Genomic DNA, 23633 nt, shown 5'->3' with positions numbered 1-23633 from the left:
CTGGAAATGGCACTCACCAGACTTCCCAGCCTTCAGACCACGAGGACTGAACTGTTGTTTACAAGTCGCCCAGTTAATGGTGTTTGGTTATGGCAGCCCAAGCTGACTAGGACACCTGGAGTTAACAACACGAAGGGACACTTTGGGGTCGGATTCCACAATGGAGGGTGTGAGGGGTGTGGCCAGGAGAGGAAGCCGCCCCCCCCCCCCCCGTGCACCCCCTTTTTCTCCATGTCCTCCTGGAATCCTCACAGCTGCCCTGAGGACAGATATTAGATCCTGATATACCTGAGGACAAGTGTTTAGAAGCAGGAAGACTGAGGCCTCAAGAGGTTATATGACCCGACCAAGGTCGAGGAGCTCCTAGGAGTACAACCGGAATTCAGACGAGGTCTCTTTGGGCCTAAGTTCTTAAACCAGCAGTTCTCAGAGTGTGCTTCCCAGACCAGCAGCTTCAGCATAAGAATGCCTTAGAAAAGTCATTTCCCCTAAAATCACACACTCTGTGAGTGGGGCCAGCAACCTGTGTTAGGACGAGCACTCTAGGGCATACACAATGCACGTTCAAGTTTGAGAGTGACTGTTTCAAGCCAAATCTGAAAACAGTGTGTGCCGGCCCTCCCTTCCCCTCTCCTAGGCAAGTGCAGCCACGGGGAGGGATTTAACCCTGACCAGGTCCGAGCTTCAGTTTCCCAGCAGCCCCACCCCTGAACTTAGCTCCGTTAGTGCAGGCAGGGTCTCCTCCGGTGGGGGAGATGGCTCCGCCCACCTGGTCTTTCCCAGGAAATTCCTGATGGGGGTGAGCAGAGAGGGGTGTAGCTGTGGCCTCAAACCCTGGATGTAGTTTGGGGCGAGAAGGGGAGGTCCATGTCATCTGGGAATTAAGTCTTTTGGTGACCTGACATTTTGTGTAGAATGCATGGGATTTCTCTCACTCTCCCCTCACCCCACCCCCTGTAGTCTCAGGACATGACTGTCCAAGGCACGGTTGCTTTTAAAGGGGAGTTGGGGAAATGGGAGTTTCTGGCACAGGCTTTGGGGAGTTTGTTCATTTCTAGTTCCTTCCGTGGGCAGGGGGTGATGATGACGATGATGATGATGACCACGTGTCTATAACCTTTACTCAGAGCCAGTCCATATCCTAAGGTCTTTATGTGCATTAATCATTTAATTCTCACAACCTTGTGAAGGAGGTATTATCATTATCATCCTGTATTAAATGGAGAAACTGAGGCACAGAGTGGGTAAGGCCCTTGCCCACTGCCAAACAACCAGTGAGCCGTACAGCTGAGGCCTGAACCCAGATGGTGTTCCTGTCGTGTCCATGCTCCGGGCTGCAGAGCTGTTCAGCCTCCAAATAATAATGAGGGTGGTGATGGGACTTTTCGGATTCCAGCCACTGTTGAAATTGCTCCACTGTTGAATTGCTTTAAAAATGTGGATGTTCTTAGGATTTCGACAAGTGAGATATTTCCAGCTGACCCTTGGCATTGGTGGATTGAGCAGTTGTGGTTAGGTTATTTTTATAACTGAGCGTGTGTATGTGAATGTGTGTGTCTCACCAGGAGAAGTGGGAAAGGCGAGGCCAGAGCTCGTTGCTCTTCCCGTGGTGTCGTGTTCTAAAATGAACCTGCACATCACACTTGTGGTTCCTGGGGGAAAATAAACCAATCCTCACTACCAGTCAAAACAACAATATTTGCACAGCTCTGGTAATAATCGCTGGAACCCGCCCTCCCTCTGGCTTGCTGGCAGCGCCTTGCCTCCGGCTTGCTCTCACTCACAGGGCCCTGCAGCCTCTGTCCACGAAGCTCTTGTTCTTGGACTCACAGCTGTTCCTGGCTGGCTCAGGGCTTGCCTCTTCTGGGAAGGCTTCCCGATGGCTCAGGCCTCCACACTGGGCAGGGCTCGGTTCGAGACCCTGATGCTACCTTGTTGCCCTCCTCTCCCTTTGACCTCAGTAATGCAGGATTCCGTGCTTCTCCTTCCACTCCAAGACGGAACTTCCTGTTTCCTCCTCCTCCTTCAAGTTCAATTCTCCCCTTCTCTTCTTCCTTCCTTTCCCTTGTTTCTCTTTCCTTTCCCTTTTCTTCTCCTTCCTTTTCTTTCTTTTACACTCCTTTCTACCCTGCCCGTTCCTGCCCCTGCCTTTGCTCTTGAGGTTCTTCCACCTGGTCTACCCTCCTTCCCCTCTACCTGTCCACCAGGGACCAGCTCAGGTCCTCAGGCCTCAGTCCCATCTTTCCAGAGGCCCACAGGCCTGACTGCACCCTTCGGCTGCCCACAGCTCTTCACCATCTAGCCAGCCCCACTAGCTCGAGCATTTGGATCAGTCTCAACGTATCTGCCATTCATTTAAACATGTGCTGTGCATCCTCCAGGTGCAAGGCCTGCCTCCTCCACGGTCTGGACGACTACTCATGCTTCAAAACTCACTCAGACAATATCTCTTCCTGCCGTGATGACTTTTCCCACAGCTGGGCAGGTGTCCCCTGTGCTCCCCTGTCCCCTGAAAATGGGAAGTGTGGCTAACACGTATGTGATGGATGCGGGCAGTGTCCTGCCCGCCCTGTACTCACCAATCCCATGTACTCAGTAGGCTTCCGGGCCCCGTGTGCTGGGGAGTTAGCACCTCCCTCCTCAGGGAGCAGCATCCAGGCAGTGAGGAAGGGGATTGGGGATTGTATTTCCTAGCTCCCTTGCCCCTCCGTGGGGTAACTGGGAGACATACTCTTCCCACCCCAGGCTTCCAAAGTTCTGTAGTGACACGGAGCCCTGATCGCTCACAGCAGTTACCTGCTTGTTACCCCTCTCCACAATGGTTTTCTTTCTTTGCTTATTTTACTTCCTTGCTGATGCTTCTTGGAGACACTTCCTAAATAAACTACTTGCAGTCAAGTCCTGTCCCATGATCTGCTTCTGGGGAACTCAAACAAAGAAGGAAAATCATATAGAACTTAGTCCATGTCAGGTACTTTCTGAGTTCTGGCTTTTCATGAGCTCATTTCATCAACACGAGAGGCTCTCTCATGAGGCGGAGATGGCAAATATCATAACTATTCATGTATGAGGAAACTGAGGCACAGGGAGTTTAAATAGAGTGGACAACTGTCCCACTCCTCTGGGGACTGAGGGGTTTCCTTGGATGTGGGACTTTCCTAGGTCAGCATCCGGAAAACTGGGGCCAGCTGGTCACCCGAAGGTGAAGTGACTTGCCCGAGGTCAGTGGGAGTGAGTGGGGGGATGAGACTGCACTCGCTCTGGGCCACCTGCCCAGCACCAGCCACGTGCTTCCGCTCCAGAAGGCAGGGGTCAGGTTTTGCACATTTCTGTGTCTCTACATTTTGAGAAGATGTTTGCTGATGATTGAGCTGGATGTGGGGGGTGAGAAGGAAACAAGTGAGATGCAGCCTTGTCCTCAGGGACCCACAAGTCAGTTGGGGATACGTGATTTCTCCTGTCACAGAGCTCCCGGTCTGGGGAAGCAGTTTCCTGTTGGGGACAGGTCTGCCCTTCCTCCCTGACCCCTCCGTAGGACCCAGAACAAGGTTTAGAGACTTTTTCCTTCCCTCAAGCTGCTGTCACCAGCCAGGCACAGGCAAAGGCAAGCGAGAATGACAGGGTCTGCCCAGCACCTGGTCTGGGTCTCCACTCTCGACGGCACTCAGAGCAAGAGCTGGAACCTCTCCCAGATCAGGTGGCTGGATTGGCTCCACCGCAGCTTTAATTCTGCGCCTTGAGCCTCCATCCCAGTCAGACTGCACTGTCGGGGAGAGGCTGGAAGACTGATGGACTGGGTGCTTGGATCAGGCGGCAGCGGATCCAAGCAGGGAGTGGATGGCATTTTCCAGGGGTTCACTGCGGAGACTATAATGAAGGACCCAGGCACAGAGTGTGGGCAGGTCTAGGCCATGAAGTGACTTCCGGAGACCAGCGACAGTGGGGAGCCGTTGCCATCCCTTGTCCTCAGACAAGGGAGGGCTCTTGCTACAACTCAGCCAACGCTGCTTCCCAGGGAAGGGGCCACAAGGATAGGTTCTGTGTCCTGGGGCAAGGAAGCAGGCCAGTGCCTGAGCCAAGGGCAGCAGGGAAAGGGGACAAATACCCTGGCTGCTCCCCGAGCCTTCGGTCCCACCCCCTCTCCTGTCAGGCTGTCACATTAAAAATAAAAGACTGAAAGAGCCTGGGGGACTCAGTCGGTTGGGGGTCAGCCCCTGCCCCCACTCCGAGGGTTTGGGAGTTCAGAGAGTGGATGGGGAGAGGGAGCAGAGGGAGATTAATAACCAGAGTAAGGCTGAAGGCTCACACCCACCCTCTGTGCCCTCCACCCAGGGCAGTGACCTGACCCCGGAGGCCCTGCCGGTGGGTGAGTGGGAAACTGCTCCTCCAAGACACACACTAGCCCTCTCACTTTACAGGCTGCCTCCTGGTCTCCCGGAGCGTTGGCAAGTTTATTCCTTCCATCCCCACCTCATTTCCTGCCCCTCCCAGGTCCGCTGGAGGCTGAAAAGCAGGTGTGTCCAGGAGGTCTCCTCAGAGGCAGAGGCGCACACAGGCTCCAGGAGCTGCCTGATGAAAGAGGACGGGGGTGGGGGAGCGTCAGTCCAAGAAGGGGAAGAGGGGAGAACAAATATTTCAGAGCCCTATTTTGAGCCCTATTTTGCAGCAAGTTGCTCTTTCATCCATTACTCATTCCCCCACATTCATCCAAATATTCCTGAGATTGACATCAGGATTTCCAATTCTGGGACAGAGACAGGAGTCCCAGAGAGGTTTTGTGGCTTCTCAAGTGTTGCACAGCGAGCAAGCAAGCAATAGAGTCAGTTATAGATTCGCATCTGCCTGAGTCCAGGAGAGAATAGATAAGGTAAAGTTGGTCTGAAAAGATGTGGAAAAGCTGGAATGTGGGCAAAGGCTGAACAGCAGCCCACGTCAGGGCCAGTCAGGGGCAGGGAGCTCAGCCAGTGGCTGGTGGGAGGAGTCTGCGTGGTCTTGTTTTGCACTTTGGGAGAAAGAGCTGGTAGGGTGGGGAGCACCCCTGACTCCCCACAGGGCCATAACTGGGGTGGGGGACATCCAGCTTGGTCACTGGGTTGCCATTTCTGCCTCCAGGCCTTGGTCTCCCATGGGTCCTTGAGGGGTGGGGAGAGGCTTTGTGACCCAAGTGGAGAGGGCTGAGAATCTTGAGCAAAGACCCTAGAGAGGGGCTGAGAAGCCCTTGGAGGAGGGAGACTGCTATCTTCTTGGCCCGAAGAAATAATTTTACTGGAGATGAGTTTTGGCCAGGAAAGAAGGCTAAGAGATAGAGGCTCCAGCACTGTGTACTGGGGCAGGGGGCGGAGAGAGAGGTCATTGGGGTCAGGGCCAGGAAGGACTAGTACTGTGTATTTATGGGGGTGGGGGTGGGAGGCCCAGGAACCAGCAGTGAGGGTGGTTTGGGGAGGGCAGAGGTGGGGGTGCGGCTTCAGGGCAGTGCTCTCTGGGCCTGGGGCCCAGGGTGGGGACATGGTGAAGTAAGGGCCCAGGGGAATTGGGGATGGGGGAGTCTCAGCATAGCTGTTACCCCAGACTGAGGAGTCCTCTGGCCTGGCTCCTAATGTAAGTGGTCACCCCACCCCCAGCCAGACCTTCAGGATTGGAGGAGGCCATGAGGGAACGGCCTGGGGAACTGTGTGTGTGTGTGTGTCCAAATGCTTAAGGCAGCCCCAGGAGATGGGTGGGCCTGGGAACTGCCCTCCCAGAAATGTGGTCAATTAGAGCAATCCAGACAAAAGCTGAGGGAGTAGTGGTAGTAGTAACATTCACACTCCCTGCAGCCAGCCCTTTGACAGGTGAAGAGGCATAGGAAGGGAGGTGGCTGGCCAACCCCACACAGGGCTTAAAGGGCGTGTCTCCCTGCCCCAGGCTGGGCACAGTCTTCCCGCCAGAGGGCTGGCAGCAACCCTCGTCATTACCCAAAGGGACAGGTGACTGACTACCTTCGGTCTTAACGTCCACCAAAAATATAATTTTCCTTGTCTTAAAACAGCATAAAAATAATAGCTCCTTTCTCACAGAGATGGTGGGAGAAGTAAACGACTTAGTGTAAGAGCTTTAGAACAGTGCTTGATACACAATAAGCACCCAATACCTGTTAAAAAAAACGATGATAATGATGATGATAGAAAATGCTACTGTTTTAAAGGGGACCGAAATATGACACGGTCTGATTAAGCCACAGAGCTGGGCAGCCTGTCCAGCATGGAAGGCCGCTGGCCTGTGGGCTCTGCCTGTCCCTTGGTGTCAGGGGAACAGCAGTGGCCCAGCGTCTGCAAACTCGGCCTGCACTTCCTGGTCTCTGCCCGGAGGTTCCCCTGTGAGTTGTGCGTGTCCAGATCCTCCATCCAGTCCTGCGTCACTGCTGCTCAGCCCAGTCTGCCTGGCTGGCCCGAGCCCCAAGAGGGGTCAGCTGAGACACCGCTTGCCACATCACGTCGTCTGCCTCCTGCCTTGCCCTTTGGGTCTGCTGTGAGTCGCCAGCAGCCAAAATGCTCACTATGCTTTTTCTGGGCTGGTGCGCACTTCTCTGGTACTTTACGTGCTGGTCCATTTAGTCCTGGGAGAGCAGCCCTGCTCCTGTCTCCATTTTGGAAAGAAAACTGATGCAGAGACCCGAAGTGATTGGCACAGGGTCACAGAAATGGTGAACCAGGCAGGTTGGCTGCAAATTTCACACCCTTACAGCCACACTCTACTGCTCTGAGGGGACCCCTTTACTTCCTCCTAAGGCTTGGTGGCCTGACCAAGGCTGTGTGAATGAATGATTGACTTTGTTGCTTGTTGGCACACTGGAGGACTGCTTATTCAGACTGCCCTTATCAAGTCATCACCTCCCCTCCCTCTCCCTCTTGCCTATGAGAAAAAGCTCTCACTGCCTATTTTATTCTAAGATTTCTGTCCAGTGGCCTGATTCTGTTTTCTGGTGCCTTTCCTAGACTCAGACCTCTCCATGTGACTCCAAACCTGGTTTATTACACCTCTCTCTACAACCCCTCACTCTTTAGTATTTATAAGGCAGTGCCAGTGACTCTTCTCATTGGCTGTGGAGCTGACATCTGTGAGGAATTGGCCAATCAGAAGCTTTCCTCTGCTCCACTCCCAATACCACAGGTTGCCTATTTCTGAACACGAGTAAGAGTGTACAGGGGGTGAAAGGTTTGATGGGGGACAAGGAATCTCTCTGGAGAGGCCAGGCCTGAGAAAGGGTTCAAGGTGAGTTGAGACCACAAAGGCCAACTCAGTGCTCTGACCTTTCTCTCTCTCAGCTTTGAATTGCTAGGTACTCATTCTGGAGTGTGAGTACAGAGGATGCTACTTCCATACCTTCAGCAAGCTCTTCTTCACCTCCCTTTACTTCTGCTCAGGCTGTGGGCCTTAGGAAATGGGCACAGGCCTTGTTTACTCGCTGGTGTTTACCCCTGGGTCTGGCCTTGGTCCCACATAGGCCCAGGCCAAATGGTACAAGCTGGATGATGTAATAGCTCTCCTTTTTTCTTTGGCCAAAAGGCTGCTCCTAGCCCAGTTCCAGGGGGCCCCTGATGCTAAGGGGTTTGTCCACAAGGAGGTGCCACATGAGTCCCCAGGGTCCTTGTGATGTTGTCTGTAGGATGGTGGACAGGAGCGGAATCACAGGTATCCACTGGGGCCAAGAATCTAGCTGCCCCAGGTGACCCTCAGGTGTTGGTGGATACTGTCAGGGGCTCCTGGTTGGGCTTGGGTACCCAGGTATGGTGGGGACCACACCGTTATGTTCTGATTAGTAGCAACCCTGAGCGAGAGATAGAAATGCTCAGGGTGAGATGCTCTGCAAACCCTGCCTGGCTTTGCAAACTGTGGCTGGAGCCTTCATAAGCAGTGGGGCAGGATGAGGCAGGAGGAACCCACTGGCCTGCCCCTGGCTTTTCTGTGGTGTAAATGAACGACAGAGCACACAATCAGCATCCAAACTTCGACCAGCCACCTGCTGGCTGTTGTAGCAGTTCTCACAAGTCTTTGGTGGGTTTACCTGAGGGTCTTTGGTGGTGTGGGTGGGGGGCACACTCCAGCCTTCAATCCGTTTCCTCCACCAGCCCTGGGAAAACTCACCGGGGGAGGAAGTGGTTTCTCTGTGTGTGCCTTTGTCTCCGGGTATGTGTATGTCAATTAGAATTAGTTTTGGTTGTGTCAGAAAAACCCAAATAATAGTGTTTTAAATAAGACTTACATTTATTTCTCTCTCACATTAGTGAAGTCTGGCAGTATTTAGTCCAGGTTTGTTATGGTATCTCTGTAACCATTAGAAATCCAGGCTCTTCCTATTTTATTGTGCCACCCATAACAAATATGACCCCACCTCATGGTGCAATATGGCTGCTGGAGCTCCAGCCACCATAACAGCATTGTAGTCAGCTGAAAAAAAAAGGGAGTGGGGAAGAAAAGCACACACTGCCCTGAACTGAAAAACACATTCATGTGTCACACAGGATACTTCTTTATGTATCCTATTGGGCAGAATCTAATCATGTAGCTGCCCTTAACCTCAAGAGAAGACAAAAAAAAAAAACGTAGTCTTTAGTCTGGGTGGTCATGTGCAAGATTAAAATAAGGAGTCTTGTTACTGAAGAAGAAGGTGGAACAAATACTAGAGTAGAACTAGCTGTGCTTTCCGCAGCACGAGACCTGAGTGGAGGGTTCCGGATGCTGTGCGGTTTCCACAGGCCTCTCCCGATAGCAGCCGGGTTGTGGGCAGTGGGGCTCTGCCTCTTCATCTGGGCCCTGCCTCCAGCCTTGGGGCTTGGAGTCCCCCTTGCAGCTGTGGTGGCAGCAGGAACACGATCTTCCTGGGGTCTCCATCAGGGAGAGGATCAGTTTGATGATCAAGGCCAGCCATGCCATCCCGAAGAGGATCCACAGAGACACTGTGTTCTTGTACCACAGTGGGTACCTCCGGGAGGGGTCCATGCCTAGGGGAGAGGCAAGGTCAGAGGATGAAGTCCTGGGAAGGTCAGGGCCATGGCTGCGAAACAGAAATGGACAGACACGGTGTGACACTGTGGGCAGAATCCGGGAAGTCCAAACTGGTCTGAGATTGCTGGCCTGGTGGTCAGGCCCACGAGACCCCAGGAAGCCTCCCTGGATTGGCATCTTGGGTTCGGAAGCTACGTTTCCTCTTTGTCTAAGGTCCTCTGCGTTCTAAAGTGGGGTTCCGGGCCCAGCAGCATCAGCACCACCTCAGAGTTTGTTAGAAATGCACATGGTTGGGCCTCACTCCAGACCCACTGAATCGGAAACCCTGGGCGTGGGCCCAGCAAGCTGTTCTGATGCCTGATCTGCTTTCTGCCTCTCTCTGCGTGTGGTTCTCCTCCTACCTGAAGGGAGGCAGTGTGCTAGGAGCCTTAGGAAGAACAGATGGAGCTGCTGGAGTTTGTATCCTGCCTCAGTTCTCACTATCTGGGTGACCTTCATCTGGCTGACTGTCCCTCACCTGTAAAAAAGAGAAAATAATTTCTTATCCTTGGTTAAGCCCCAAATTCTTATCCCAGGGCTCCTATTTACTTCTCCAGCCTCAACTTACACACTTCTCCCTTTGAGTGTTGGGCTCCAGTTACTCTGGTCTTTTCCCTTTTGCTTCATCTGTCATCTTTTCTGCCCCAGGGCCTTTGCATTTGCTGTCCCCTAAGCTCAGAATGTTCTTCATTTCTAATTCCTTTTGGCCTGGTTATCACCCTCTCATCCTTCAGGCGTCAGTTCAGACGTCACTCCCCAGTGACTAGACTGGGACCCTCTGTTAAAAGCTCTCACGGTGCATGTGCTTTTGCTGGGTGAGTGGGCCTCGGCTTCCTCACCTATAAGATGGAGGTAACGAGGGCGTCCTCTTTCTAAGACTGTTGTGACTATCCTACAGGCTCACGATCCGAAGTGCTCAGAGTGGTGCCTGCAACACAGCGTGGTGTGCTGTTCGCTGTGGGTGGTGATTGTTGCACTCGCCATTGGTCCCCACACTGGGGCCCCCACCACAGTCAGGACTGGATGAGTCACAGCTGAGAGAGGGAGCGAAGGGGGTGCTGTGAGGCTCAGATCCTCATGTCGAGGGCCTGCTCCATTACTGAGTTCTCCCCTGTCTGTTTCCTGGGGAGAAACCGTCTTGCTTCCCTCATTAGCCTGGGATCGTTCAGAGGAAGATCTGTCCTCTGAATGGCATCCTTTTCTCTCTTAGCTCCCTGTATACCAGCCCTCTGTCCACTCCCACCCTGTCCCACTGGCCCCAAGACAACCTCTCTGTCCTGTCCTCCCACGGCCAGGACCCTCGCCTGGGTCCCAGCTCAGGGAGGAGGAACTCACAGCCCAGACCAACCTCACCGCCGGCAGGAGCCGGCATTGGATTAGGCTGATTGGGTTACGGGCCACGATTCCGCTGGCAGTCCCAAATGTGATCAGCACTGCGTCAGCTTGCTGCCCCTGCCACCCGCTAGCTCAGCTCGCTCCTGGCAACGGAGGGGAGAAGGTGTTCCTCTCCACGTTCATTTTATATTTTTAGCTGAAATCACAGGTGGCAGGAGACCAGGCAGCTGGCAAGGCGCTCAACTGAGTCGCAAATGCAATTGTGGGGGCTCTGGGTCCAGGGAGGAGCCCGTGGCTGGGGCCTGGGGACTGGTCCTGCCACTGCCTCTGGGCAAAGGGGAGCAGCTGTCTGTTGGGACACCGCCCCTGTGGCTGCTGACTCAGGGACAACGGACACCCACAGTCCAGTGGCCGACCCTCGCATTCCTGTCCAAGAAAGGGGGTTGGCCCTGTCCCTAGAGGACAGGGAAGGCTGAGAGACATGGAGAGTGGGGTTTGTCCCCTCTCAGCTGTGGAAGATTCTGGAACACATGCATAGGAGGAGCCCTGACTTGGGGGTCTCTTTTAAACCTGCCCTAGACTTGTCTGCTCCATGACCTTAATGAACTTTTCCCCTCTCAGGGCCTCATTATCTCCCTGTAAATGAAGCAGTCAAGGCCTCTCAGTGTGGTCGCTTGCCACTGAAATGGCTGCAGGAGGAATCAGAGTGAGTAGCAAATCTCTGAAGAGGTAGCAAAGGGGGCAGCTCTGCCTGCAGGGTGTTTGGTGGAAGGGGGCTCTGGGAGGTCTGGGCCCTGTACCCCTGCCTGGCCGCTCCCCAGGCGTGGCTCACAGGGCAGCAGAGGCCCAGTCTGCCCTGCCCCTCCCTTGATGGCAGCAGAGGCCTTCCCTCCCATCCCCAGGGTGCCTGCGGAGGGCCACCCCTCCTCCCCTTCCCTGCCTCGGGGGCTCTGGGGCCTCACACACCCTCACAGAGATTCCCCTCAACTCCGCATTGGTTTTCACTATTAGCTTTAAGAGCTCCTAGCTGGGGTCCTGTTCCCACTTTTTTGCCCTCCCCATGCACGGGGCTCTCTCAGAGAACCAGGCCTTCTGGGTTCAGGACGATCGCTGGGGGAAAATCCTGAGTTTCAAGCTCTGAACCCTAGGGGCGGGGGGAGGGGGGAGGGTGCTGCAGGAACCACTGGTCAGAAGAGTATTTCGGGAAGGCCCAAGTGCATCATGGGAGGAAGGGGGCTCAGAGTGGAGAGGGAGGCAGGACCTGGTCACGCAGAAATTCCCACAGGCCTCGTCATGGACTTTGTACTCCGTTCCTAAGACTCTGGGAAAAATGGAAGACTCAGAGGAGCTGGGCAGGTGACTTGAAAGCACTTGTCATTTTTATAGGTCGTAAGAGCCAAGGGGGGGACAAGAAGACCCACAGTGTCATCCTCATTGTCCTCTGTGTCAGTGGGACACAACCAGCCAGACGCAGCTGCCCCGCCTGGACTAGGGAAGTTGCAGTGGGAATAGACAGGAGGGTTCGGACCTCAGAATCATCCTGTGTGCTGCGAGGGGCGGACGGAGCCCATGGCACTGCTGGCCTCAGCTCTCCTAAGACACACCTCTCCACCCCGAGGGTAGCAGGGGAAACACGACCCAGTTGGAAGAAAACTTCCCCAGGATTTCCTTCCAGAGTGAGCCTCCCTCCCAGGATGGAGGATTTCAGGAAGGGGTGGCATAAGGCACCTGACACCGGACCCTTCTTCCTGCAGAAGGAGAGGTTCGGAAAAGGGGACCTTGCACACAGGCTAGAAGGCACTGAGGACGTCTTAGCCATTGCCTCTCACGGGCCCCTCATTTTACAGTCAGGAGCACTGAGTGAGGCCCCAAGAGGGGGTGTGTGAAGTGGTCTGGAGACAGTATGAGTTTTGGAATCAAACAGGTGAGAATTGATGTCTTACCAGCTGTGCAATCTCAGGCAAGTGGCTTGGCTTCTCTGAGCTTCAGCTTCCTCCTTAGTGAAGTGGGGTGACACCCATGACTAGGTTTTCTGATGAGCTAGCTCTGTGTTACTTTGGTAAAGCCACATACCCATATTCCAGGCTGGTTCTGTCTCCAGGGGAGTGAAGACGGGCAGGGCCGCCTCCCTAGTTTGAGACCAGGGGTCCAAACAAATGCACAGAGACACTGGAGCCCAGTGTGGTGGTGGTGCCAGTGGCTACTGCTCACACTGTGGACCTTCAGCTCCTGAGGCTGAGGGGCTGGGTCCAGCCACCCCTCCCTCCCACCCCCACAGAATGTCCTCTACTGCCACCTGCTGGGCATATGCCTCAGCTTTATTATGCAAGGATTTCTAGGGCCCTAGTATTGCCCACATGGGTTAAATCACAGATTAAACCCCACCTTTGGGGTTTTGGCCCTCGGGGCCACGCAGCCCATTCTTCCTGGCACTCAGAGTGCGGTTGCCAATTGTTTCACAGTGTGGGGGGCTGGAGAGTGGTTTCCTTAGTCTCCTGGGCTCTCCAGCCTGATTGATCCTTGTGGGCACAGCCCCGGGGCAGTGGGAGGCTTGGTGCTTAATGGGGCAGCGTGAAGTGGGGAGGAGAGACCCGGGACAAGGACAGGCTGGGGAGGGGGTCAGGGACTCCCCTTATCCGGTGAGCTCCAAGAACGGAAGTTGACCTGTGGACACATGAGGCCCTCCCAGCGCTCGTCAAGATGGCCAGGAGTTCGACCTACAGCCTGAAGCTCTGTTTCAAACTCCAGTTGTCATTTTTGCTGAGCGACCTTAGCCTGATCACATGACAAAGGTGGGCTGACCCTGTCTTCTGGTCTTTGGGCATCAAGATCCCACTGGGCCTGGCATGAGGGGGTGTCCCGAGGGACGTGGCCAAGGGGGCAGCCGCGTGGAGGGCCAGGCCGCGGAATCCCAGCCACCCCTCCCACTCGCCGCCGCCAGGGGCTCTTACCAATCACGTAGTCCCCGAAGCCCACGGTGCTGAGGGTGATGAAGGCGAAGTAGAAGCCCTCCACGTAGCTCCAGCCCTCCATGTAGGAGAAGAGCAGCGGGGGCAGCAGCAGGAAGATCAGGAGGCCGGAGAGGAGGGCGCAGGAGCCTGCCAGCCAGCGGGCCTTGGCTGTGTCCTGGGGGTGCACACAGCGCTCAGCCCCCATGTGGCCTCTGTCAGTGCAGGGGCAGGGAGCGGCCAGCCTGGGGGTCCCGGGCTGCCTGGGGCCTCTCCACCTGGCTGTGTTCTCTGGGTTCCCAGCCAAGGCCTTGGTGCCTTGTGCCCTTCCTAACTACCAGGTCCCACCATGTCTCCCCAGTGATGCTCTTTTATTACTAAAAACCCCCTTCTGGGCAGTGACCCCCAATCCCACCAGGTCCCCACCAGTAACTCTGATACCTAGAAATAGTCCTCATGTCCCTGCACTGACCCCAGGCTCCCTTTCCCATCACAGCTCTTTTCCCACCAGACACCCCCCTGGGGCACAGTGACTGCCCTCACCATCGTGGGCCAGGACTCCCCTCAGTGCCCCCTCACTCCACCAGTGCCCCTCCCCTGCTCTGCTCCCTTGCCCCTCACCTGCCAGGTGCCGCCCAGCCTGCGGGCACAGCGGTGCACTCCCTGTACCATGAGGTGCCCCAGGTGATTGAGCACCACCAGGTTGAGTGGGATTCCCACCAGAGCAAAGAAGATGCAGAAGAGGCGGGCGGCCATTGTGTGGGGGCTCAGGTTGCCGTAGCCTGAGGGGAGACAAGGGCACTTCAGAGGATCTTTCCTTCACTAGGGGTCCCCATCCCTAATCCACTTCCCAGTTAGTGTTTGTTGAGGCCTTCCTGTCCTGTGCAGGCACCGTGCAGGGGGCCGATATGTCCGTTCCCTCCTTCCGGATGGGGTTGGCGCCCCATGTTCCACGGATTGGAAAATGCGCTCTGGGAGGCTCAGCGGTGCGTGTGAGCTCCAACCCAAGAAGTGTGAGAGTCCCGTCTTTCCTCTCTTCACTTCCTGCCTCTCTGGCGGGCGGAGGAATGTGGGACAGCACAGGACACTTTGGAGCCCGCTGCCCCTGCCCCTCTGGGGTGCAGGCTGCTGTGCCCAGGTGGCTCCGAGCACCAAAGGCAGGACCCGATGAAGGACTCCTTCAACCAGTCATCTTGCTGGGGGACTCCCATCGCCTGGCCAGGCCTTTCTCAGAGCCTCACCGCAGTCTACGGCTCATCCCCATTCAGGCCCCCGCCTCCCCTCTCTCCATTCACAGGTATCGGACCTGCTTTGCAGCTGAGGCTCTCGCCATCTCTCCTGCTCCTACTCTGTGCTTCAAAGGTGCCCCCTCCACACACATCCCCTACACACCTGATTCTGTCTTGATAATCTGATTTCCAGAGGGTCCTAACACACCTGGGATCCTTCCCAAACCCCTCGGGAGTGAGGGTCAGAGGACGGACCATCAGGTAACCTGGGGGAGGTGGAGGTGGGCTTCTGTCATGAGGATAAGGGAGTGGGGGCGGCTGGGGGAGGGGGAGGTGTACCTATAAGGAGTCTATCAGTCTGGACATTCCTCCCTCCTCCATTCTCCTCCACCCCGTCTCTCCACTTCTTGGTCACCATTGTCTTGTCTTTCTAAAATGTAAAACTGATTATACCATTCCCCAAGTTATTATGCTTCATGATCGCTCACGTCTGCTGTGGAAAGTCCAAACTTTCACCCAGGCCATCACTGGTCCAGTTCTGGCTACACCCCTGCCCTGCCGAACCCCCAGATGCCCTCATGGCCTTTGAACACGATACTCCCCCCACCAAAAGCTTGCTTCTTTTCCCTCTCTGCCCACCTGTAAATGGCCCAGCAAGTCAAGTCCTGGCCCCCTGGTGGGGAAGTGGCTCTACCAACACTCTGCTTGGCTGTGAGGGTGACCTACTCCTTGTATGAGAATGATTCGTTTCCACGTCTGCCACTCCTGAGGGTGTTGAGCCCTGAAGAGCAGGGCCTGGGCCTTAATCATCTTTATATTCTCAACAACCAGCATACGACTGACAGTCCGTGGGCGCTCACCATACGTGTGTCGCATGAACACAACAATGAATGAATGAATGGAAAGTTCAGGAATGAACGCATAAATATTAAACAGACAAACAGAACTCCTGAGGGGTTTGGGAGGGATCCGTGCACCCTGCCCCATGTCACTACTTAAAGGCCCCACCCCTGACCCCACACTGAACTCGCACTGTATTGAAACTGGCGGTTTACTCATCTGCCTTACTAAGAGTTCTCAGGGGATACGGTCCCAAGAGAGGCCAAAGCATGTACTAGTATAGAGATGGGTTTGGGAGGCAGAGCCACTTCCGGGGTTTGAATCCCAGCTCTGCCCCTTCAGATTCGGTTTCTTCGTCTGGAAAACGGAGACCTCCCAGTGTGGTACAGGAATGAAAGGAGGCCGTGGGGGTGTCCCGTAGATGAGAATGTGAGCCCTTCAGCACCTAGTATACAGAAAGTGCTACATAATTGTTTGTTGTGTGAATGAATGGATGAGTGATCGAACTCCCCTGAATCAGCTCTGGTCTGAGGGCTTCAGAGGCCTGGTCCAGAGCCCCCCCTAGTTTTCCTTCTTGGCCTTTAGGGGTCCCTCCTTGAAAGGAGGGAAGTCTCCTTGCTGTTGGCATTGGGAAGAGGTAAATGTCTTGGTAAACCTGTCCGCCTTCCTCCCACCAACCCCTCCTCCTCCAGCTGTGGGTGCCCCAGGGTCCCATCCTCCGTCCCTGGGGGTCTTCTCATTCTAACCGGGGGATGGCAGCACTTAGACCTGAATCTGGGAGGCTCCCTAGATGCCTTTGCCTTTCGGAGGCCGACAAAAATGGGTTTTTCTCCTTCCCATCCTCGCAGAACTGGTGGACATCAATTCAGTCTGCTGAATGCTCGGTGGCCATGGCCCCAGTGCCACCGAATCCCCCTCTCATTTCAGTGTGTCCCCCGCCTGTCGCCTCTCTTGCTAAGTCCAGTCCTAAGACACCTTGCCCTACAAGGTCCTCTGTGGTTGGGCTCCCCTGTATCTTCCCGAAATCAATACTCAGTTCCAACCCTCTCGGCCTCCTTATTGTTCCCCAAACACACCAGCCACACTGTACTTGGGGCCTTTGCACATGCTGGTGGGGGGTGCTTTGCCCACTTGTCTGCTTGGTTTGTTCCCTTACTGTGTTTATGTTTCCGCTTCAATGTTACTATGTCGATGGCCAGCCATCCACAGCAGCCGCCACCTTCCATCACCGCCAAACTCCCTTCCCTGGATTTATTTTTCTCTAAGCACCTCTTATACCCCCAATATTGTCTATGTATCTGTGAGTTTGCTGTGTGCTCCCACACAGTAGAATGTCATTCCACCAAGGGCAGGGACTTGCCAGCTTGCTCACCACTGCATCCCGACACCCAGAACTGTCTGGCCCACACCAGGTACTCCGTCTTTTCATTAAATGAATGGGTGGATAGATGAGCGAACAGATGAGCCGGCTGTGGGTGGACTTGCAGATAGCGAACAATTTCAGGGCTCAGGCCCGTCCTGCTGGCCCAGGAGTGTCATATGCTTGTCAGACCCTGTTTCATTCTAGGGCTTCAAAAGCACAGCCTGTACAGGGTGCTGGTCCTAAGGTAGTGGAAAGAGCAACACAGTCCCTCAGCTAGGTTTCAAATCCTAACTCTGCTGCTTGCTAGCTATGCGATCTCGGGGGAGTGTGCCGCTTCTCTGTGCCTCAATTTCCACATCTGTGGCATAAAAATAATAAACCCTGTCCTTGGAGTTTGGACCCTATGGATAAAATGTGAGGTGGGGCAGGTCCCCCTTTAGCTGCCCTCCTTCCCCTCAGCCCGCAGAACAAAACAGAGAGGAGGGGACAGGGAAATAGACCAGGCTAAGCCCTACAGAGTTGGGAAGAGACATCCTGTGGAATTCTGAATTCAGGGGGCCAGAGTCATAGGCCTGGGGCAGATGGTGTAGTCAGTGTGGGGTTCAGAGACCTAATACCCCCACACATGTGACCGTGCGTCAACATCCTATCACCCCGGAACTCAACACATGCTGGCAGAACGGGTGTTTTTGGAATTCATCAGTGTGTCAGCGTTTGTTGAGTCCCACTGAATGCTGGGCCTTGTACTGGATCCTGGGGGTACAGAGATGCACAGATATCATCCTGGCCAGTCCTTCCAGGCACAGGGCCCATAGAGTGTGAGGGCACTTCCAGGAATGCTTGCCTCAAGTTGGAGCACTGTCCAAGCTCCTATGTAGCCCCGAGACCGGTTTCCAAGAAGTTGATCTCAAACTACATCAAAAGTTTGGCTGATTTGAAACTAGATAGAGAGTCCCCGGGTGCTCCTCCCGGGTTCCTCTCAGGGAGGACAGAGCTTGGGGTGCTGCTTTCCTGGGGAAAGGAGCCTGGCTGGGCAGAGCAGCTGGAGGTAGCCTGAGACACAGGCGGTGTCAGCCTGCCACCTGGTGGTTATTCTTGTGTCATGCAGGGCCAGGGCCGGGGGATGCAGCCATTTGACTTATTCCCTGGGTCTAGAGCTGGGGTATCTAAGGCTGCTCTTCACTTTCCCCTCACAAAAGCCCTCGGGCGCCCTCCCAGGAGAAGTTCCACCTCCGCTCTCGTGAGGGCAGGGCTAGAGAAATGGGGCTGGTGGTGTGGGCAGATCTGGCCCAGGTGTCCTGGGTGTGAGGGAAGAAAGGTGCTTGGAGAGGATAGTGATGGGGTGAGATGGTGCCTTTGTGAGCTGAGGAGTGGCCTCCGAGAATGGCCACTTCTTGCCAAAGGTTGAGGACAGGTCGGGTCGAAAGGCTGTTTTTGGATTTCTCTCCCCTCTTCCTCACCTCCCAATCCTCACCCATGTCCCGCCCCCAATTACTCCTGGGCTCAGTGTTGGGTGGGTCTGGCCGAGGAGACCAGGGCACGTACAGCACCCAGAGCAGCTTTACTCCTGCACGGGAGACCCTCTGCTTCCCGAGAGGTTGTGGGAGGCAGAGTCCCAGGGAACTGTCCATGCTTCTTCCCCAGACCTTGCACAGAAACTCAGGAGGACCCTGGTGAAGTGCACAACCTGATATGGCAGATCTGCTGTGAGCCTGAGACTCTCTGCTCCCAGATGGTGCCCGCACTGCAGGGACCACCTCTCTAAGAGTCCTGAGGCCCTGGTAACCTCATAACCCTCCCACCCCAAAAGGCACTGGTCCCCTGTCCCTGAGGGGGAGGCCACCCTCCCCAGCCCCGCCCACCTGGCCCCATCCTGCTCTTACCAATGGTGGTGATGGTGGACACGGAAAAGAAGAAAGAGCCCATGATCTCCCAGCGTCCCATGCTGGTGGTGTTGCCGAGGACGATGTCCCCACTTTGGTACGCATGGACGATGCCCTGGGGGAAGAGGCTGCAGTGACCACCGGGCTCTGCGGTGTGAGTAGGCTCCTGCACCCAAACCCATATGCATGTGCACACGTACATACAAGCACACACAGGCACACACGAGCTCATGGCCGATCCTCACAACCACTGAGGCCAGACTGGCCTGGGCCAGCAGGCACTTCCCTTCCAACCTGGGGCTCCCTAGGGCAGGAAACATGGGGGCAGCTCCCTCCCTTCCTTTCTCCCCAGAGCCCAGGTCAGCCCTGGATATCTCACTGGCTAGAGGAACACCATTTCTTCTCTGCTCACTCCTGTTCTTGCAACAAGCACTGGCCAGGCACGGCACGTGGTATTTTAGGGGACACGAAGATGACAGAGCCTCATCCCTCATCCCTCATGACCTCAGCCCTCAGTGGGACAGAGACAAACTTAACTCTAATGTGGTGCAGTCAATGCAATTTTAAGGCAGCACAACTGCATGATAATAGGCAAGACACTCCGCCCCTCTGTGCCGCAGTGCAAGATGGGAACACTAACAGCACCTACATCACAGAGCTGTGAGGGCTAAAGGAAGTACTAGGTGTAAAGACTTAGAACAGTGCCTGGACATGGTAAATGTTAGTGGTGGTTGTCATCATTATTATTACAAATAGAATGCTGGAGGAATACAGAGAGGAAAGGTGCTCATTCTGATGGGGGTAGGGAAAGAGGCTTCATGGAGGGGATGATGTTTCAGCTGGGTCTTCCTTGAGGGTCAGACAGGATTCTCCCAGATGGCAGGCAGGAGTGCACCTGGGATCTCAAACAGGGAGACTGAAAGGTCTTTGGGAGCCAGGCCGTGCTTGGCTCTGCCATGCCGGGGATAGGGTGACAGGCCTCTTCCAAGGCCACGGAGCAAAGGAGAGGCAAGCTCAGGGTGTGTGCTCTATGGCAGCCGGCAGTGGAGAAGATGCTGGCAGACTGGGAGGGGAAAGACACCTGCAGGGGTGAGCGATGGAGAGGGCCTGGCCTGCATCCTGGCACAGAGCGGCCCAGGAAGAACAGAGAGGAGATCTTCAGAGGCCAAGCCCTTTGGCCCTATTTGGTGGGGGCAGTGAGGGAAGAATGTGTAGAGGCTGGTGGAGGAGGAGGGCTGCCTGGTCTTGACCTTGGGGGAAACTATATGGCTGCTAGGAAGTTGCATGGACATGTCTGAACTCAGGGGGGCAGACCTGGGTTGGGGACACCATTTCCTTGTTCCTGGGGATGAAAGCAGAGGACGGAGTGAATGGCGTGAAGCAGAAGGGGGTTGGAGGGGGAAGCCTTGCTGGAAACACCCGCATCCACAAGTGCACACTGAGGCAGGACTCATGGTGGTTCACAGCCCCAGCTTCTTGGCTATGTGGCTGTACATCTGTATTCAACCTCTCTGAGCCTCTGTTTCTTCATTTCTAAAACTGGGGTGGTAACAATGGTACCTATCAGTGAGGTAGGTGAGGATGAAGCAATTTAATACGCTAGGGACAGTGCTTGACACACAGTAAGTGCTACACAGAAGCATTTGGTATTGTTCTCATCCCATCATTGTCATTTTTCCTGGGCTCAGGGAAGTTGATCTCCTTTGCAAGGGGAGTGGCACAGAGCCTCCAGGACCACCCGGCGGAGGACTGTGGAAGTTCCCAGGTGGGCAATGGAGGTGCTACATTAGGTCTTTGGTGGAGATGGTCCTTGCCCTGCCCAGCTCCAGGCCCCGCTGAGCCTCAGTCCAAGGGCTCAGGACTCCACCCCAGACAGGTGCCCAGGTTGCAGGCCTTGTCCTCTGCGAGGGGATTTCGGGCTAGTGGGCAGCTGTCTGAGCTCCCGGACAAAGCCGGGACCTGGGATGTTAATGCATCCTCCAAATCCCAGCAGCTCCCAGTCCAGCATCGCCTATGCTGAGTGGCAGGGCACCTTAGGCCATCCTCCATGCCCAGCCCCAAGAACCCTCCCTTGCTCTCCCTCCTCCCAATGCCCTACTGGGTCCCCATTCCCTGAGCAGTCTCGGTCCTCAGGAACCACTGCATCCTCCAGCCCAACGCTCCCTTCTGCCCCTCCAAGTCTGCACGCCCAGCCCAGTGTCCCAAACCGTGGGGTCAGCTAAAGAGCGCCCCACACCCTCCCCTCCTTCTTTCTGACTCGGATCTAAGCACTTGGAGCCCCAGGACCCTGGCACACGCGCCTGGGCCCCATCCCACCACCATCCGGACAGGCGTGCCCTGAGTCCCCTTCCCCCAGACCTACGGGGTCGTGCCCGTGTGGTTGCTCATTCTCGGGCACCGCGCAGAGCCGCCTGTCGCCCTCGTCCCTAATTCGCACGTTTGCACCGCAGTCTGTCGAAGGGGCCGGGCATGCCCTTTCGTTCTTCGCCCGCGGCCCGACCCCGACACAGCGCCGCCCGGTCCCAGTTCGACTCTCCCTCTTCCACTTCCCAAGCCGGCCAAGAGGACCCTGCCCTTGTTCTAACTCGACCGGGTCGGCCCTGGAAGCTCGTGACCCGGGTAAGAGCGCCCCCAGTCGTCCTCATCCCCAAATTCGGTGTTTGCACCAAGAAACTCGACTGCGCGGGTCCTGCGGTCTGGTCCCTCCAGCGCTCACTGCGCGGCCTGGCGCGGCGCGTTCCTCTCGTCAGAACTTTCCCGGCCTGTCCGGCCCAACCCTCCCCCCGGAGACCCCGACACACGCGGCTCTGGTCCCCCCTGTGTCTGGCCCCTCCGCCTTTCTTTTGGAGAAGAGCTTCCGGCGTTTTCCCGTCCAGAGCCAGGGCGCGCCCTGTCGCCCTCCGCCCGCCACCCCGGGCTCCCCTGTCCCGGATTCCCCCGCTGCTCCCGGCCGCCCCGCTCGTCCCTGACCCGGATCAGCGAGTCCAGCGCCGAGCTGTCGAGACACGTGAAGTTCCGCAGCAGCGCCCACTTGTCGCGCTGGAATTTCGCGCTGGAATCCTTCGCCGCGGGGCTCTCCAGCATCCAGAACACGCCAGTGCCCAGTGCCAGGTAGGCCAAGTAGGTGAGTAGCAAGAGCACGATGCCCGGCACCGCGCAGCCCTGGGCCTTGCCCTTGGGCGCTGCCCGGGCTCTCTGCTTGCACATAGTAGAACAGACCAGGAGGCTGGAGCCGGGAGCCATGGACGGAGGTGGAAATAGGAGTTTTGTGGCCCCTTCTCTGGCTAGTGGCTGCCTGTGCCCAGTTTTCTCAGCAAAGGAGGCGCGTGCTGGACAGCCCTGCCCCACCCTGCACCGCGATCCAATCCCAGGGGCAAAAAGAGGCCCTGAGCTGTGGCAACTGGCCCCGCCTCGAATGTGTATGAGTGACCCCCGCCCCCAGCTGGGGAGAAGGGGGGGCTTCTGGGTGACTTGCCGGCGCTGAGAAGGAAGGGGTCCAGGGGCCTCAGCTGTCCTGGAGCAAACAGTGGGAGGGGCTCCTGGAGACCACACTCAGGGGGAAGAGAAAGTAGAAGCCAAGTTTATTGTCATAGGGCCCCTGCCTGAGTCCTTGGACCCTGGGACTATCTCCAGGGTTCGCTGCCTTTTCAAGCCCTCCCTGGATCTCCCACACCATCTTTCTTTCCTCCCTGTTCCCAAAGATGAGGACCCCAGCCACTTGTCTGTGGAAGGCAGAGGAGCCTTGACCGTGGGGCTTGTCCATTCCCTAGTTCTGAAGAGACCCTAACTCCCTCTTCTACCCAGAGTGGAGGAAGGGTCCTGGGCTGGCAGTCCCCAGGGGAGTCAGGAAGTCCTGGGGTGGAACCTAGGTCTCTCTTGCTGCTGCAGATCCTTCCCTGGGTGTCCCACTTGGAGTCTCCTCTGCTTCACAGCCCCTGCCGCAGGCCTGTCCAGAGTTCCCCGGCCACTTATGGGCCTGCCATGCTGGCAGTGGCCTGGGAAAGGTAGGGGACCAGGTTTGCAGTCCTTGGTGAGGCTGGGCCTTGGGACAAACTGGTCTAACTCTGCTCTCTCCCTCTGGCCAGAGGTGTTGCAATCCGGCAGGAGAAAGGGCCGCGCAGCAGAACTTGTTCCCAAGGGGAGGCTGGCTGTGGAGCTCATTTCCCGGAAGTCTCCTGGGATCTGCTGACTCTCCGTTTTCCCAGGGAAACGTGTGTTTGAAAAGGCTCTTAAGAAGACAGGATCCTAGAGAGGGTGATGAGGTCAAGGGGTGCCCTGGGTGGGAGTGAAGGGAGACCATTTCCAGGAAAGTGGGAGGGATACTCAAGACCCTGTAAGCCTTGTTCACTGACAGCTCCAGACTTCTAGGCAAGAGGCACTGGTAGGCTTTGACAGGCAGCTTGCCGGCCTCTCAGTGTAGCTTCCCGAGGGCAGAGATCTTATTTGCACTAAGCTGTGCTCAAATCCCCACCCCTTTCCTTCACCCTCCCGGCCAGCCATTCCCCTGGGCTCTCTCTCATGCCCTGGTCTGCCCTTGTCATAGCAGGTTGAGTACTGGGTTGGGTGGGGTTGCCTCTCTACTTGGCTAGTCCTTCCGCTCAGCTAAATGCACACGGAGGGCAGAACTTTCTTTCTTGTACCCCAGACCCTGACACAGTGCCTGGCACTAGTGGGGCCCAGACCAGTGCACGTGTCCAAAGAGGCAAAAGTAAAGCCACCCAGTCCTGTATGAGATCTCCTGGGAGGGGGTGTGAGCAGGTCAGTGGGGATCTGGCCGCAGTGATCCATATGCCTGGCCACTTTGGAGGAGAAGAGGGCCTGGGCTCTGAGACAACAGCACACATCTCGCTTTGCACACATCTGTCCTTGATGCTGTCTTGACATTTCCTTTCTGTTACTTTCTTGGACATGCCTGCCTCCTTTCTTTTTCCAGTGAGCTCCAGCAACCAGTCCTGGCTGGGAAATGAGTTGGGAGAAGAAGAGGTGGGGTGGGAGGTCCAGAGGGGGTATG

At 55.9% G+C, this 23633-nt stretch overlaps 1 protein-coding gene across 2 annotated transcripts; it reads right to left on the bottom strand.

Annotated features, from left to right (window-relative positions):
* Window positions 1-8244: 8244 nt before the first annotated feature.
* Window positions 8245-21960, bottom strand: KCNK17 (potassium two pore domain channel subfamily K member 17). 2 transcript variants are annotated; one of them, XM_037146248.2, is made up of 5 exons: window positions 21593-21960; window positions 18623-18737; window positions 13929-14089; window positions 13311-13485; window positions 8245-8981 (listed from the first exon to the last, which is right to left on the bottom strand). In XM_037146248.2, exons 1-5 carry the CDS (start codon window positions 21863-21865, stop codon window positions 8671-8673), a joined length of 1035 nt encoding a protein of 344 aa, XP_037002143.2. In that variant the 5' UTR covers window positions 21866-21960; the 3' UTR covers window positions 8245-8670. The 2 variants fall into 2 exon arrangements, with proteins under 2 accessions (XP_037002143.2, XP_053527415.1); XM_053671440.1 differs by lacking the exon at window positions 13929-14089 and having other exon boundaries at window positions 8245-9034.
* Window positions 21961-23633: the final 1673 nt, after the last annotated feature.

The sequence above is a fragment of the Artibeus jamaicensis genome, unplaced genomic scaffold (genome assembly GCF_021234435.1).
Source record: "Artibeus jamaicensis isolate MK-2021 breed Jamaican fruit bat unplaced genomic scaffold, CSHL_Jam_final contig_1803, whole genome shotgun sequence".
Taxonomy (NCBI): domain Eukaryota; kingdom Metazoa; phylum Chordata; class Mammalia; order Chiroptera; family Phyllostomidae; genus Artibeus; species Artibeus jamaicensis.
This window is presented reverse-complemented; position numbering and strand designations above follow the sequence as displayed.

What these genes read in the sequence shown, in the direction of transcription:
- KCNK17 (XM_037146248.2), bottom strand. Translation starts at nt 21,865, where the DNA reads ATGGCTCCCGGCTCCAGCCTCCTGGTCTGTTCTACTATGTGCAAGCAG. An exon ending in GTCCACCATCACCACCATTG is followed by an intron (nt 14,090 to 18,622) that starts GTAAGAGCAGGA and finishes GTCTCCCCTCAG; the next exon opens with GCTACGGCAACCTGAGCCCC. An exon ending in GGCTGGGCGGCACCTGGCAG is followed by an intron (nt 13,486 to 13,928) that starts GTGAGGGGCAAG and finishes GTGCACCCCCAG; the next exon opens with GACACAGCCAAGGCCCGCTG.